This window comes from Bos indicus x Bos taurus, chromosome 5 (genome assembly GCF_003369695.1).
Source record: "Bos indicus x Bos taurus breed Angus x Brahman F1 hybrid chromosome 5, Bos_hybrid_MaternalHap_v2.0, whole genome shotgun sequence".
Lineage (NCBI taxonomy): Eukaryota > Metazoa > Chordata > Mammalia > Artiodactyla > Bovidae > Bos > Bos indicus x Bos taurus.
Window position 1 is genome coordinate 95,339,172 of NC_040080.1, and position 16,300 is coordinate 95,355,471.

Sequence of the window (16,300 nt, forward strand, 5' to 3'; positions counted from 1 at the left end):
AAACAAAACAAAACATTTTCTTTAAAAGACATAATGAAGATTACAAAGGAAAACAAAAGGACCTGATTTGTAAACCATCTTTCACTAACATTTTTTTTTTAAAAGCTTTAATTAGTGTTGCTCTTTTGAGAAATAATTTTCTTTTAGAATTTAGCTTATAAAATTCACTTTGAAATTCTTTATCTGGATATAATGACAACTGAACAAGGTGGCCCTACACAGATTTTGAACATTACAGGAATTTTTAGCAGTTTATAAAGTAAATCTCAAGACAGGCCACTTTTGGAGTCTGATGTTCCTGGTAACGATGGAACACAATTACCAAGTTTAGTTATATATTAGTTATATGTCAAAATAAAACAGAATTAAAACACTAAAGTTTCATTTATAAAATAATATGGGTGTGCAAAGAGGATCCAGCTACATCCTTCATCATAGTATGTGGAGGAGATAAGTGAACGCGTCCCACATTTTAGAATAGGTCATGTCAGATGGAATTAAAAAAATCAGCTAACATTTATTAATCACTTACTCAGTCCCAGGCACTGGACTGGTGAATATTTAATCCTTTAGTGATAAGCATTATCTCATTTTTATGAACACAGAAACGACGACTTGTTCAAGACCATATCAATAGTCAGGTGGCAAGAGTGAAACCTAGCAGTCTGACTCTAAGAGACTCACTTTTTCTCTTTGCTGCCTGTATTTGGACAAATATAATCCAGGATTTAACAAGCTTTTCAAAAAGCACAGAAAAATAGGGAAATAACTAAGACATCTTGATGAGTAAAGAAAAAATTATTTAAAACAGAAAGAAATATGACCATAATTCTCTCTCCAAATCCTTCTTAAAGAGTAACAGCTATTACCATTTTGGGTTAACCAAGCTTTGTTGTAGGTATTTTCTATGTTTTCTCATTTAATCTAAAACCATGTAGGGCAGGTATGGTAATCTCTTTTTATAGCTTAGTGAATTCGAAGAATAACTCATTCAGGTCAAACAACTAGTCAGTGTCAGGGCTCAAATGTAAACCCACACCTGCTTAATTCCAAAGTCCCTGCTTTTTCATCATTAAGAATCTCCCAAACTGTCTTTTGAAAATGACTATTTCCATTCACAGAATAAAGCATGGTCATGGTATTGAATTTAGAAGTAAATGGAATTACCTATAGTGCAACCACCCTAAGAACAGCTAATTGTATATTAGTATTTTCTCATGGTCTTTTTTAAAAACAGAGTTGTGGTCATACTAAATATATATTTACTTATTCTGATTGTTGCACTGGTTTCTCCAAATTTTTACAAAATCTTTATAAGCAAGTTGTAGCTATTATTCAATGGTCCCTATTGGATTTAACATAATTCATGCAACTATTCCTCTACTGCTGCACATTTAGGCAGTGTTCCATTTTTAACTATTATGCTGCTGCTGCTGCTGCTAAGTCACTTCAGTCGTGTCTGACTCTGTGTGACCCCATAGACAGCAGCCCACCAGACTCCGCTGTTTCTGGGATTCTCCAGGCAAGAACACTGGAGTGGGTTGCCATTTCCTTCTCCAATGCAGGAAAGTGAAAGTGAAGTTGCTCAGTCGTGTCCGACTCTTAGCGACCTCATGGACTCCAGCCTACCAGGCTCCTCCGTCCATGGGATTTTCCAGGCAAGAATACTGGAGTGGGGTGCCATTGCCTTCTCTGTTTTAACTATTATGAACAGAGCTAATAAGCAACTTGGTACATAAAGCTTTAAGATACTTGAAATAATTTCCTTAAGAAAGATTTGCATAAGTGGAATTACTGATTCTATCATTTTTAAGGCACTGTAAATGTCAAAGTGCATTCTGAAACAAATTTTAAGGAACTAAGGTAAACCAAAAAGAAAATTATTGTAGTGGCCTTGATAAGAATGATGGCAGCTATGACTAGAATGGTGGGAAATGACATGAAAAAAAGGGAAAGACTTTAAAATGTAGTTTAAAGGTGGCACAAAAATCTACTGATAGCTTATATGTGAGGGGTAAAAAGAGGGATAAGGATGACAGTAAACAGGTATCTAGCTTAATAAGTTATATGGTGACATTTATTAAGATGGGTTAGAATGACATTAAAAATTAGTTAAGGTGAATTTCAAGTAACTGGAAAGAAAAACAGGAGAACTAGAACTTTTATGAGGATCTGAAAATTTCAAAGATGTGAAAGTTCATACAGTCTCAAAACAAAATGGATGTTGAAAAATATGCTGTTAATTACACTTGTACTGATTTCCACAGTATCAAGTGAAGTTTAAAGACTAGGAATAAAGAAATATCGAAGTGGAGCTTACTAAATACTGAAAATGAACTCTGAGACATTTGGATTGACTTTCAAAAAATATTTCTGGAATCTTAAAATACATACAGTTTTGTAACATTCTTTAACTTATGTTTTTTCATGTTTTTTTTTCCTACTACTAACTCCAAAACAGTTCAGTAAATGAATGCACCATAAATCATTACCAATCTCATATCACTGAGCTTTTCCTTTCTTTCCAATATCTGCTGCTGTAATAATATTATGAACATACTTTGAATATATCTTCGATTACTTTCTGAGATGAATCTATAAGCTAAAGTCGATGCAGTAAAGGGTACATTTGTAAAGACTGGTATTCACTGCTAAAGTGATGCAGTTGACATTTTTACTACTGGTGTGAGTTCTCTCAAAGTCTTCAATGACGATGACTATTATCAACTTTCAGAATCCTTGGCAAAATATTTACTTATTTTTCTTTGTTACTTTCATTAGTAATAAGATTGAAATTTTTTATCATATTTATTGGCCATTTCTATTTCTTCTTTTATGAACTGGCAACTCATGCACCTGATCTATCTTCAATAGGTTTTACATATCTTATTTTTCTTTATATAGAAAGAATTCAAGCCCATTGCTTATAAATCATTGCATTTCCCCTCCCCCCTCCGAGCTTATTCACATTTAAAGGATACAGCATTTAAAGTTTAGAAGTTTATGTAGTCAAATATATCCTTTTAAGAGACTTTTAACATATGAAAAAATTCTTGTTCTAAACAAGGATTTGGAAGATTTTCCAAGGGGTAGATCTTGTAAGTTCTTTACCCATGTTTGTTGAAACAAATGGCTAGTAAATAAAATCACACGTTGGGTTCCTTTTAAACTCATTTATCTTCAAATTCTAATTTAATTCAAGAAATACATATATTAAGAATTTTAAGTATTTTAACATCAGACTATAAGGATTTCCTCATCCAATCTTTATGATACTCTCCATTTTTAAAGGCAGCTTCAAAAACACCAGTAAGGCTATTATGGTAATGGTATCCAGCAAACAACAAAAGTCGGGGGACAGGTGTACCACGTACATTCAGAAAGCACGAACACAACCCAAATGCATCTATCTTTTCTTTAGCCCTTCACGTCCATGAATGGATTACCTTCAATGCAGGCAGGCTGAAGCCATCTGTAAGGTTATGTGCTTCCTCTTCTGAAATCTGCTCTTCACTAAGTCCAAGGCCCAGCTCCTTAAAAGGCACCACACAGATGTAGTTGGTTACATTGTCACTCTCGGAGTTCAGGGGGTAGGTTAAATTAGGTTAAGGCAATCAACAAAGCCTTTTCATTAAAGTACAAAGGGTACAGTTTTTCAGTGGCTAAATCGTGTCCGACTCTTTGCAATCCCATGAATTGCAGGATGCCAGGCTTCCCTGTTCTTCACTATCTCCCTGAGTTAGCTCAAACTCATGTTCATTGATTCAGTGATGCTATCCAACCATCTCATCCTCTGTCGCCCCCTCTTCCTCTTGCCCTCAATTTTTCCCACCATCAGGGTCTTTTCTAATTAGTCGGCTATTAGATTTTAAGATTAGTTTCTTTTTAAAAAGTGATGTAATTCTCCTCAAAGTTCAGGAAAAAGATAAGTAAAGGTATCTGACCTTGGAGATTTACATCAGTTTAAAAAGAAATTAATCTTAAAATCTAATAGATTAATATACCTCAAATCTTATAGGAAATGTGAGAATATCTTTATAACTAGATAGTTAAAAGTTCAACTCTTCACAAGTGCAAAAGTACTAATTTAGTTATTTTTGATATGTGCCTTTTGAAACTGTATCATGTACTCGACTGCATGGCTCAGGCCCTTACCACTCTATAGTAAATACTTCTCTTTATCTCCCCGTTTGCATACTGCAGGACATCATTACCTGACAACGATGACCTGAAAACATTCAACTACTGATATAACACTAAGCCTGCTACATCCAGGTTGTCTGACACAGGCTGCTGCTCCTTCTGTCTCCCTCTTCCTCATGGCAGCTGCCAACTTTACTATGTGATTTCCTCCTCTTCAATTGTTTTTTGTAAAGAATTATATCCATATAATTCTTTATATTAATATTTGAACTATTCATGCATTTATAGCATATTCCTATTTGGTCATATTATAATAATCTTTTGATACAGTACTAAGCCAAATTTATAAATATTCTATTTAAATATTTTATATCTCCATTGGCAAGACTGGTCTGTAGTTTTTATTCTGTGTATTACATCATGTTTTAGAAGTGAGATTATAGTATCTGCATAAATAAAATGATGTAGAGTAGCTTTCTATCTAACCTTTTCTATGGTCTAAAATAGGTTTTTGTTAAATTATAAAACCATCTGGACTAGGGACTTAAACATTTTTTTCATTCACTTAGTTTTTGAATAAGTAAGGTATTTATGGATTAACATTTTACAAGGTAGTGTAAAAACTGCTTGCTACCTTTATCTCTTAGCCACCTAGTTCCTCTACCCAAAAGCAAAGGCAATCACTGCTACCAGTATCTGTGTATACTTTAAGATATTTTATTATTGTGGACATACATATAAGGAAATCTAAACATAAATATGTATGTGGGTATACATATGAATATATACACACACTTCTTTATCCCCTCATACACACATATTACACTCCCTTCTATGCACAAATGGAAGGGTAGCATAAATACCGCTGTGTGCACTTTGTTTATTTAACAACATTCCACAATAGTATACCAAGAACTATTTTTTATAGCTGTGTATTTTCCCACTGTTTATATATATAACCAACTGTGTTCTTTTTTAATGGAGTTCTTTTTATGAATTGTCTAATCTCCAGTTTTTCAATTCTTCCTAGGTCAGTTTTTGAGTTTGTATTTTGATATGAAATGATCCATTTCCCCTACGGTTTCAAAGCTGTGGCCAGAAAGTTACATGTGTGCTCAGTCGCTATTCCCTTATATAATAATTTCAGCTTCTTGCTCTATTCTCATTACTAATCTTGTATATTTTTATTCTTTTTATTTTGAACAGGGATGCTAGAGTTCATATAATGTATTAAGTCTTTTCAAAGAAATACTTGGTAGATAATACTATTTAATTTCTTAAGGTTTCCCGTGTGAAGAATATGATCTGGCCCCTGCCTAATTCTGGATCTTATCTCATACTCCAACTGCCAACTTGCTGTGCTCCTGTCTTGGAGTATGGTGATCCTTTTTCTACACTTTGATCATGCTAAATTCATTCTTGACACAAGTTCTTTATACTTGCTGGTGCATCTGACTGGAACTCCATCTCAAGTCTCCATTTAAACTGAAGGCCTTCCTTATTATCCAATCAAAACCAGCAACCTACACCAAGCACTTTCTATCCTATTCCCCTGGTTGGTTTTTTTTTTTCTTTATAGCAAACATCTGAAAACTTTCTGTTCACTTTTTATTCATCATTCAGTAGAACGCAAACTCCCTAAAAACGAGGATCTTGTTTATCTTGTTCACTGCTAGGTCCCTCATACCTAGAAAAGTGACTGGCACTGGGAACTCATACAATCTACAGTCTTCGTTAGGCCCCCTCACCTGCCTCCACCCCACTTCTAAGAAATTATAAGCTCCCTGAGGCAGGAACCACGTCTGCATATCTAGTGACTAGCATATTGCTTGGCATAATAGTCACTAAATGAATAACTACTGGCGGTTAACATGCCACACTGTTATGTCTCTATTTCCTTCTATATCTTGCTTCCTTCTGCTTGAAATGCAGACTTTTTCTCCCAAGGTCAACTCCAGCTCGTTCCTTGAGGGTCAGCTCAGGTGTTGCTTCCCTGAAAGCATTCTGTGGCTTCACAGGCCAAGTACATTGTCCTGAGATGCTGGAAGGCACCCCAGGCACTCTACTGTACTAAGAGTATCTACTGACTACACTCAGAAGTTTTTAGAAGTAGGCAGTACAGGTTTTTGCTCTGTCTTCCTAGCACAATGCAGGCGAGTATTTAGGCAGTAAGGGAACTGAATACACAAGTTCCTGACTAAAATCAAAGTACTTTCTCTCAATATCCAAAGTGGTAGCATAGTACAGTATGTGTGTGTATAAATCTAGATATAGTATATCTATACACATATAGAAAATGCTTAAAGTCCTAAGTCCTACAATAAAGACACAATTTTATTTCTTATTAATTGTGTGACACTGGGTAAATCTCATATAAAGTAGTGATTTTATTTCATTTTCTCATTAAGTGGGGATAAGAAAATCTAGCTGGAAAGGTTTGTGTAAGGATATAATGATAAACTTTCAAGCATTATATTCATCAGTGTCACAGTATCCAACATACTGAAGGTACAAAGTTTTTGCATCCCATTTACTTATTATTTAATCTATGAATTTTAACTAAAATAAAGATCTTATACACTTCTATTTTCTGACTACTAGAACTAATTTCCTATTTCAGTAAATTTAAGAGACAGACTTATTGTCACGCAGTCTTTAAGTGCTTATTATATATCAGACACTGCCTAAGCACTTTATATAAAATAATTCATTTGATCTAACAAAAACAGGAGGATTGTTAATTTTGTCATTCTACAAATAAAGCAAGGTACAGAGAGTTAAGAAACTTGCTTATGGTCTCTGACACAGTAACTGATACAGCCAAAATTCAGAAAGTCAATCTGACTCTAGAGCCCGTTTTTTTGAAAGGGCAAGGATTTTCTGCTGCCAGTTTATTTCCATATGATGACGCAAATTTGCCATGTTCAGTAATTTGAAAAACTGTGACCTGGAGAAGCCAGGTTCTTTTGACTTTATTATTTGGACCAGTAAAGGAAAGGACATCAAGTTTTTTCCTTGTTAAAAATGAGCCACATGCAAGCAGAAGAACTTTCTTCCTGTCTATTATTGTCATTCCCCCTGGAATGCATTTCCAGTTTTAAAATAGAAGTGATGATGGAAATCAGCTTCAAAATAGGCGATTTCAGTTTACAGTGAAGTTTTACAGGATGCAGCTATAATATCTATATTCAGGACTCTGGAAACATTGCTTATTCTTACATATAGACAGAAAAGGATATTTTTTCAGCATATATAGGGTAGCTAGCCTTGCTGCTTGAAAGTTGGCTCTGACAGTTCTGTAGACAGCTTTCCGAAGACCGATGAGATGCTGACTGGGATGCTGTCCAGCTTTATTAAATAGGCAAGCAGCACTGACCCTGTCAAGCAAACTTGAAAAGTAAAATGTGATACAACTGTACAGGTGTCCTAAAGTTTTTGTTTTCTAAATCCACAATTTTATTAAACTTAGGAAAAAATTCTTTTTTCATTACAAAATGGTTATAAATATTCCAACTCAGGTCTCATAAATAGATATTTCCCTGACACATATATAGCCACCAGAAAAAAGACAATTGAAAAAAGAATACTTCCTCTGATACAGGGGGAACAATTAATTTTAATTGAAATAATAGTAGAAATGTAGGGATATTTATTTAAGATACTAACTTTTTAATATAGATACTCTACCTGATAGAATATACCAAAGTGGTACTACTTTACATTTAGTTTTCAAAAGCCTGGTATCTACAGTAAGTAGGAAAGCCTTAATTATAAACTTTCATGTTCTTAATATGCATTTATATATGTTTATCAATCATATTTTTGGTCATTTGTACAGAACATTCAAATACTGTATAGAAATACATTCTGTACATTCATAAAAGTAGGGTAAAATTACTTACCCACCTGCAGCCACTGGAACTTACCTACCCAAAATGAAGTAGGGGACGCAGAAAGAGAACCAGTGGCCAACAGGGGAATGCAAGTAGAAAGGCAAAGTAAGGGTTACTAGGTAGGAGCATAGCTACTCTCAAAACTGTTCAAGAGGAAGCACATTTCATAAGCACTTTTCCAAAGGTAAATGGGGGACTACCTATTTGTAACAATGCCATATAATGTATTACGCTTTTATAAATGAAATTATGATTTCATATTACAGTTTTCCAGACAATAGGCTTTCACCTAACTAGTAACCACTCCTAATAGTAAGACAAAATATTGGAATTTATAAATTTATTACAACATAACCACAAATTTGTAAAATAAGGCATCTAACTCAAAACTTAAAAAAAATGTTAAACCAAATTAAAACACATTCAGGCATTAAAAATCTATAAAAAACAGGACAATGACTGATAGAGGCAAAGAAGGGTTTAATTATTTGCTAGAGAGGAAAAATTGAGGCAGAATAAAACAGCACTAATATTTTCAACATATGGACACTACTGTTTGTGTTCCATTTTACTCAGTCTTAAAAACAAAAATATTTCTAAAAAATTATGATTCAAAATTTATTATTCCTCATAATTTTTTCCAATCCATTTACATTTAGATGGACACAAGTACAATTTTTCCAAAATTTTTTGTCTGCATTTGAGTAGATATACGTCATAATCCAGAGGAAAATCATGCCTAATTGGCCCATTTTAGCTCTTCATTCTAATTGTACACATATGGGTAAAAATGGAACAAAGACAAAGGCACAGAACCATCAACACAAGGCTAGCATTAACTGGACACATAGCCACTCTGCTTAACCAGTCAGTGCTCCTAATAAAATGTTGTACAAGTCAAGAATGAAAAGGAGCTATTACTTTTACTTAGCATAATTTTTAACTTTTAAAATTTGATATTCAATATTTGTTATGCTCTATCAACAGTGGACTTTACAATGGAAGGACCAAAATTAACAAACACTGAGGGCTGTTACATTTTGAACTGAACAGAAAGAGAAGTTATAAAACCTCTCTCATGTCTCAGAAGTTTTAAACACTATTCCAAAACACAACAGAGTGAAGAATGAGATGACTACTGAAGACTCTTCTACTTTCCTATTTCCTGATGTTCCAAATACAGCTTTTATTCAGGATTATTTAGGTTCTTCTCCAGAGCACAGCAGAGTGAAGACAGTAATGACCACCCAAAGTTCTTCTGCCTACCTCTTTTCATGATTTTCCAGATACAACTAATTAAGAGCAACATTTTTTCTTTACCATATACTTACTTCCTCCCACCTATAGGCTACAAAGGTTATATAAATTATTAAATACACTATAGAACAACTGTCATACATGAGTATTTAGGTGGCAGTGTACAGGAAACCAAAGTTTAGAGTCAGATGGAATGAACTTGAACATTTGCTCAACCATTTATAACTGTATGCCTTTAGTTGTATGCAAAATTGTCTAGCACAGTATATGGAACATAACTGGTGCTTTTCCTTTAATAACACAATAAATAGGCTGTCTATCCGGTACCTTAGTACACTTATAGCTAGACTAGTGAATATTTAATTTCCTGTATTAAATATCAGTGAGAACATATGAGAGTGTCAGTGTCATAATATTAACCTACAGAATACTATTAATACATGGCAAGATTTTTCAGAATGAATTTATGTGAAATCATCTATCATGTAAGCTGAATAAAGAGAGCATCTGGGGGTGAGTAAAGGGAACAAATATTTATTGGGTAACTATTGCATGCAATAGATAAATATATATTTTTATATATATATATATAATATTAAGGTCTCTATATTATCTCATATAACCACATGGTAACACAGAGAAATAATCATGATTCTCAAAATACTTTGGTTTCTCAAAGTAAATAAACAGACTCACACTACTTATTAAATCTAGCATATAATGTATTTATTTCTTCACTTAGTAGTTAATAGACTTTAATAAATAATAGAGAGAAACCTATTTTTTTCTGTAAATACAACACAGAAATGAAAATAGGTAATAAATATTCTAATTTAACTAGGTAGTAGAAAATAGTTATTTAAAAAATAAAATGAAAAATGAACTCACAGTGTAAATCCTCTGGAAATGACTTCAGTTTCTTGAATGAGACGTAAAGCTTTTCTCACAAGGTTAGTAAAACCTCGGCTATCTGTTGCTATATCTTCCAAATAGACACTGTATTTTTTTAAAGTTACTTGTAGTTTTGCTGTCCTCCATAATCGCAAAGCTCTTATGATCAGATAAACAAATACAATCACTCCCCATACCAGCCAGGAAGATAAAATCCACCAAGTGGGAAGCATAACAAGCAAACTAATGAAGGCAAATACCACTGAGACATCCCTGGAACAGAGAAACAAAGAAAATGATATCCATCAGTCCAGAGAAAGATGAGTTTCTCTAGTTAGAATTTATGTTTTCTAAAACAGATAAAATGCTAGCTTCTCTATAAACTATGGCTTTATAAAATATGACATTTAAAAAAATAACATGAAACAGTTAAAAAATATCTAGTACCACTATCTAGTTGCTAGATACCACTGTCTAAAGCTAGTAAGTTTAGGTGGTAGATATAAATAGGTGTCTTCTGATATGTACTCTTTAACCTAATAACAATTACAGATTTTAAAATCTGATTTTATAAGTATAAAAGTAAAAAGCTTTAATTTTTACTAGTTTTTAATACTAAAAACCTTATCAGCTATATTCCAATACAAAATAAAAGTTAAAAAAATAACTAAAAATGTTTCATATTTGGAGATATTATGCGGTCTTTTTTCCCAAAATCAGACTCTAGTTATTTGTGCGAAAACATATAATATCTCAAAAAACTATTAGCATTTTTCCAATTAGAAATAATATATACTTTGAGTAATTGCTTTGAATAAAGTCATCTAATTTTAAGTTATCATTACAATTCTGGAATATACATATTTACCACAGACCATAATATGGACAAGCTTTGTACTTTTATACTGCTTTAAGTGAAATCAAAAGACGTATGATATTTTTAAATTTAGTCCAATTACAAACCTATAAATTCCTTTCAAGCAGTGAAGGCTTTGATGAAAATGTTTAAATATAAGAAGGCAAATACAGGGGAGTTATATCTAAGGATATCCAAGAAACATCATCATTAACACTTGAAGATAGTTACAGTCAAATTATAAAGAAAATAACACATAAGAATATTTAATAAATATTTGCCTGCCAAAATCTCCCTTGGAATTCTTTGCTGTTAGGCAATATTGGTAATATCATAGCAAAATCTGATCATATACTTTTATATATTTATAGCAAACCTATAAAGGATTTATAGGCCTCAGACTTGCTTAATCACCTTTGTGGTCAAAGGAATACAAAGTTGTAAAATTCTGAAACCTATGATTCCTTAGCAGCTCCTTAAGTTCTTAAATTTTTAAATGGTAAGATGCTGTACACTTCATCATGACAGTATCTGAATAACTACACATTTGGAAAACACTATATATGGCTGCTGCTGCTGCTGCTGCTGCTAAGTTGTTTCAGTTGTGTTCGACTCTATGTGAGCCCATAGACTCCTTGTTACAAAATGAAGCATTTGTCCACATGACAGGAAAGACAGATAAATTCAGAACACTGAGGCCAATGAATGTAACTGCCCATATAACTTGAATAGTTTGAGCAATAATTTAGTTCATTTAATAAACTCATACTTTAATAGAAAGAGGATATTAACAGTTCTGAAGATATAATTCCTTATTACTATACATATATATATTTCTTTTTTAATAGATGATGGCCCAGGACTTGTGCATTAAACACAAATACTTCAAGTGGTTGACAAGTTTTAAGACAATGTGAATTGTCTATGTTCCCTACGATCTCATCTCACCTAACAAAGTAGGAATTGACTGTTTATCTCCATGTCTCATACTCTCCTGGGTGTCTCTACAATGTAATTATTATATAATCTATTAAGGGTAAGAAACGTGAAGAACTGGCTAGGACTTCATGCACACATGTGTATAAGAGAGATTCTTTTTTGGCGTATGTTAATCCTGCTTGTTGGGCTGTTATACACAGAACTAATTACACTGAGTTGCAAGTACATAATAGTCAAACTGGATGTTTTTTCCCACTTTCATTTTAAATAGTATTTAGTTAGAAGGTATCCTTTTTTTAAAAAAAAACCTCTGGCATATCATTATATTAATTACAATGCTAAAATGTTTATAATGCCTTTATCATGGAGAGGATGATGACAGACTTCCTCTACTAATACTCTAAATGTAAACAAAGGATAGACGTTTTCTAGACAGTACCAAATATTAGGGGTTGCCAGGGAGCAAAGTGTTGGAAGGTGTCCATTTTCCTGTTGTTGAGGTTGCCCTGCAGACAGGATACTGGGATCAAGCAGCTCAATCAGCTCCACATCCTCTTGTAACAGGACTTCCTGTTGCAGGATAGTATGGAGTGAATCAAGTCGGAATCCAATATCCTTGCCATTGAAAGACCAAAGAGAGGTATTAATACACACATAATTTTGTATTAAATATTAAGCTCCTACCATGTTAATAAAACTAGAGGTGTTTATTTTCAGTATAGACTACAAGAAGAAGAAACAATAGTCAATTTTCAGTATGATGTACAGGGTTATATTTTTACAGTAAATATGAAACAAACAAAAAACAGAGGTAGACATCATTGAGCTGCATATTGAGTGAAATATGTATTTTTTACAGATTAATAAACCTGTTAAGCCTAATTAATTAAACGGCTGCAAAACAACATGGAAAATATAATCCTCTAACAGATATGCTGTCCCTATATACTGTAACAATATAGCCAACATCTAAGAATAACATCAGCAGGATCAAGGCTTTCTAAAAATGAAATATTCGAATATTAAAAAATACGTCATTAAGGAATATAATACAAAATGGCCCTAATGTGTGCATAGCATTTTATAGCTTACAAAATGCTTTCACATATACTAGCTCATTTTTTCCTCCCTCTTTCCCTTTTATCCATCTATCAAGGAATATCTCCTAACATACCAGGCAACATGCTTGACACCAAAAACACAAAAAAATACACAAGACATACAAGTCTTTACTCTTAGAGAGTTCAGAGTTTAAAGGAGAGGGCTGAAAGGTAAGCAGTTACAATATAAAGTGCAGACAAGTGTGACGAGGTATAACTAAGTTATTATGAAAACGGCATTGAGGGAATAAACCGGCAACAAAGAGAAAGTAAAAGAGCCTAAGCTTAGTTTTAAAGAATACACAAGAACTGACCAGATGAAAGAGTTGGAAGAGTGGGATGAGACAGAATGAAAGCAAGCCTCTTCTAGTTTGGGGACCTGTAAGTGACCAATATTAGTTTTGGGCAGAGTATACCTGGTGGAGAGATGAGAGATGAAGCAGCAATGTTAGAGCAGTTCTCACAGTAACCCTGTCATGTACGTTATCATTTTCTGTCCATTCTATAGAGGAAAAAATGAAGCCCAAAGAAACCAAGTAACTTTCCAGAATTCTGATTTTAAATCATATGTCTTTGGTAGTTAGTTGATTCTGCTTCCCTGAATATAGTCTTCTCTATCAGAAAATTTAAATTTTTATTTTGCATCCGATTCAAGAATAGAATGAAAAAAAAAAAAAAAGAATAGAATGATCCTGTTGTATGATAAAAAATAAAAGAGAACTTTCAATGGACAAGACCTGTAGCAATCAAAGTAAAATCAGTTAGGTCTAGGGTTTCCTCTTCTTAGTTAATCATTCCCACACCACAGACTGTAGCCCGAGCTCATCATGAGGACTTAAGCAAGAAGGCAGTGATCCACATACTACAAGTACATATCCTCTTGATCATGGGTTGTACACATCACTTTTAGAGAAGAATGTTTTTAATATGAAGCCTATTTGGATATATTTCTTATCAATAACAATAATAAAAAAGAATCTCAGTGGAATGCTGATCTTCTGTTTAGCCCAATATGGATTTTACCATCTACTGATATACCCTGGACATACCTCTGCAGCACTTTTATGGCTCATGTTTGAATTACTGCTTCCTCTCATTTACAATCCTAACATTAGGAACTACTCAATTTTTTGACATTCCATCACACTTTCATAAACAGAGAACAGCACGACTTACTTTATACTACTGTTGAGGGTGGGAAGGGGGACAGGGGCTGCAGAATATCAACAGCAGGTGGGCAATGGGAGGCAGGGAGGCAGTGGGTGGGGCAGGGTAGCTTTTCAAATAATCTTTGAAATAAATCTTCATGTATGCCTTATAATTTGGTTTTGATTACCCCATCAGACAGGATCATATTCAGATGTAAATATTAAAAATAAAACTTTTGCTACAAAAACTTGAAAGCAGGCCTTTTATGAGACTTCTATGTACTTATATATGGGTAAGTTTAAAAGAAGCCTAATTAAATGAAGGCCAACACTGACAGAGAGGGGGAAGCTATTAACATAGGTGGGAGCTATTCCTCTACACAGGCTCTCTTATGGACCTGCTGCTTCATCAGGAACTCACTTTCTTCAACACCACTCCTTGGCACCAGATCTGCTTTGGGGATAAAGCTTCCCCCTAACCAGTGTGATCCGAGGTAATACTGATAGTACTGGTGCTCTGTGCTGGGGGGAAGTGGACTATGTGAACTTTGGCTTACCCTCAACAAGTCTTAGTGTCAAGACTTAGTGCCTGGGTTTACAGCCTGGTCCCACAACTTAAGCAAGTTAATTTTTCTGTTCAGTTTCCTCATCTGCAAAGAGGACAATAATAGTATCCACTTCATAGGGTTGCTGTAAGGATTAAATAAGTCAGTATTTATAAACTGCTAAGAGTATCCAGTGCACAGTAAGCACTATGTAAGTGTTAGCTCCTAGTGTTTTTAGTACATATGAAATACTTAAAAGTACAATAAAGAAAACCATGTATAATATAAAAACTTACAGTACATAGCACACATAATTATTATAAGGTTGTTGTAGAAAAGAGATCCAACAGGCTGTAGGTTCTGAGAAAGGTCCTGAGGAAGAGCTAGAACTGCTTATTGAAAAGATTCCAATCATAGAAAAATGGAACACAATTCACAGTATATACATATATATATATATATACATATATATAAATACATATAAAATAGTACATATAGAGAGACTAGGCAAGGAATAAACAAAAAGGAAGACTATACTGGGCTGATGAAATACTGGTGCATAAAACTGGAAAGGCAGATTAAGGCCAAATTATGCAAACACTTTCATGCCTGTCAAAGTGATGAACTGGACTTGACTTGGTAGGCAGTAGGTATCTTTTTAGAAATTAAACAGGGAAACAGCATGAGAAGGTAACTTAGGAAGAATACTGCGTGGATGGAATGAAGAGTATGAGAAGCACTGCTAAAGAATAAAGAGATTTCTATTGTGGCCCCTAGGGATGAAGAAAACATATTCATGTGTCAATATACTTCAATGATCTTACACACTTTTAAATATATAGTGCTATTTAATTAAGCTGATGAGGATCAGGTGAGATAACTTCTGGGCAAGCACTTTATAGGCTAAAAAGTGCTAAGAGAGTGCCAATACCACTAGTATCATAGTTGCTATAAATTTTTTTAAAATCTTTAAGAAGAAAAGTACTACCTTAATGAAAATGAACAATAATAAAATGTCCAGATATCATGGAGCAATTGCCAGTATCTTTATAAAAGGAAAGAGGGACTCATTCAATATCTGTATAGCTAACAAAATTTTAAATATTTTATAATCAAGAGAAAAAAGTCAAGCAACTTCATGCCACATGCCAACTGGGCAATTCTTTATTCTATTGTATGTACTTCCTAAAATTCTCCATAATCTAGGCACAAAAGAGATGCATACAAAAGCTGGCACTTTAAAGTGAAACATGACGTGAAGCATGTGGTCAGTGACAAAGATCCAAGAATGAAAAGAGCAGAACTATGCACACTAGGATTAAACCAAGAAAAATGTATATGCACCCATATACCTTACCATGGGGCTTCCCTCATGGCTCAGCAAAGAATGAGCCATGTAAAGAATCTGCCTGCAGTGCAGGAGACGCGGGTTCGATCCAGGGGTAGGGAAGATCCCCTGGAGGAGGCCATAGCAACCCACTCCAGAATTCTTACCGGGAGAACCCCATGGACAGAGGAGCCTGGTGGG

At 34.0% G+C, this 16,300-nt stretch overlaps 1 protein-coding gene across 5 annotated transcripts in view; it reads right to left on the bottom strand.

Moving 5' to 3' along the window:
• VEZT (vezatin, adherens junctions transmembrane protein) overlaps positions 1–16,300 on the bottom strand; it is a 79,603-nt gene that overhangs the window by 30,502 nt on the left and 32,801 nt on the right. For 3 of the 5 annotated variants that reach the window (XM_027543124.1, XM_027543127.1, XM_027543126.1), the window contains exons 4-7: positions 12,419–12,594; positions 10,182–10,457; positions 7,383–7,532; positions 3,447–3,594 (exon numbers count right to left, since the gene is read on the bottom strand). In XM_027543124.1, coding sequence (XP_027398925.1) covers positions 3,447–3,594; positions 7,383–7,532; positions 10,182–10,457; positions 12,419–12,594 — 750 coding nt within the window. The remainder of the gene's footprint in view (positions 1–3,446; positions 3,595–7,382; positions 7,533–10,181; positions 10,458–12,418; positions 12,595–16,300) is intronic. The other 2 variants (XM_027543125.1, XM_027543128.1) reach the window with 1 other exon arrangement.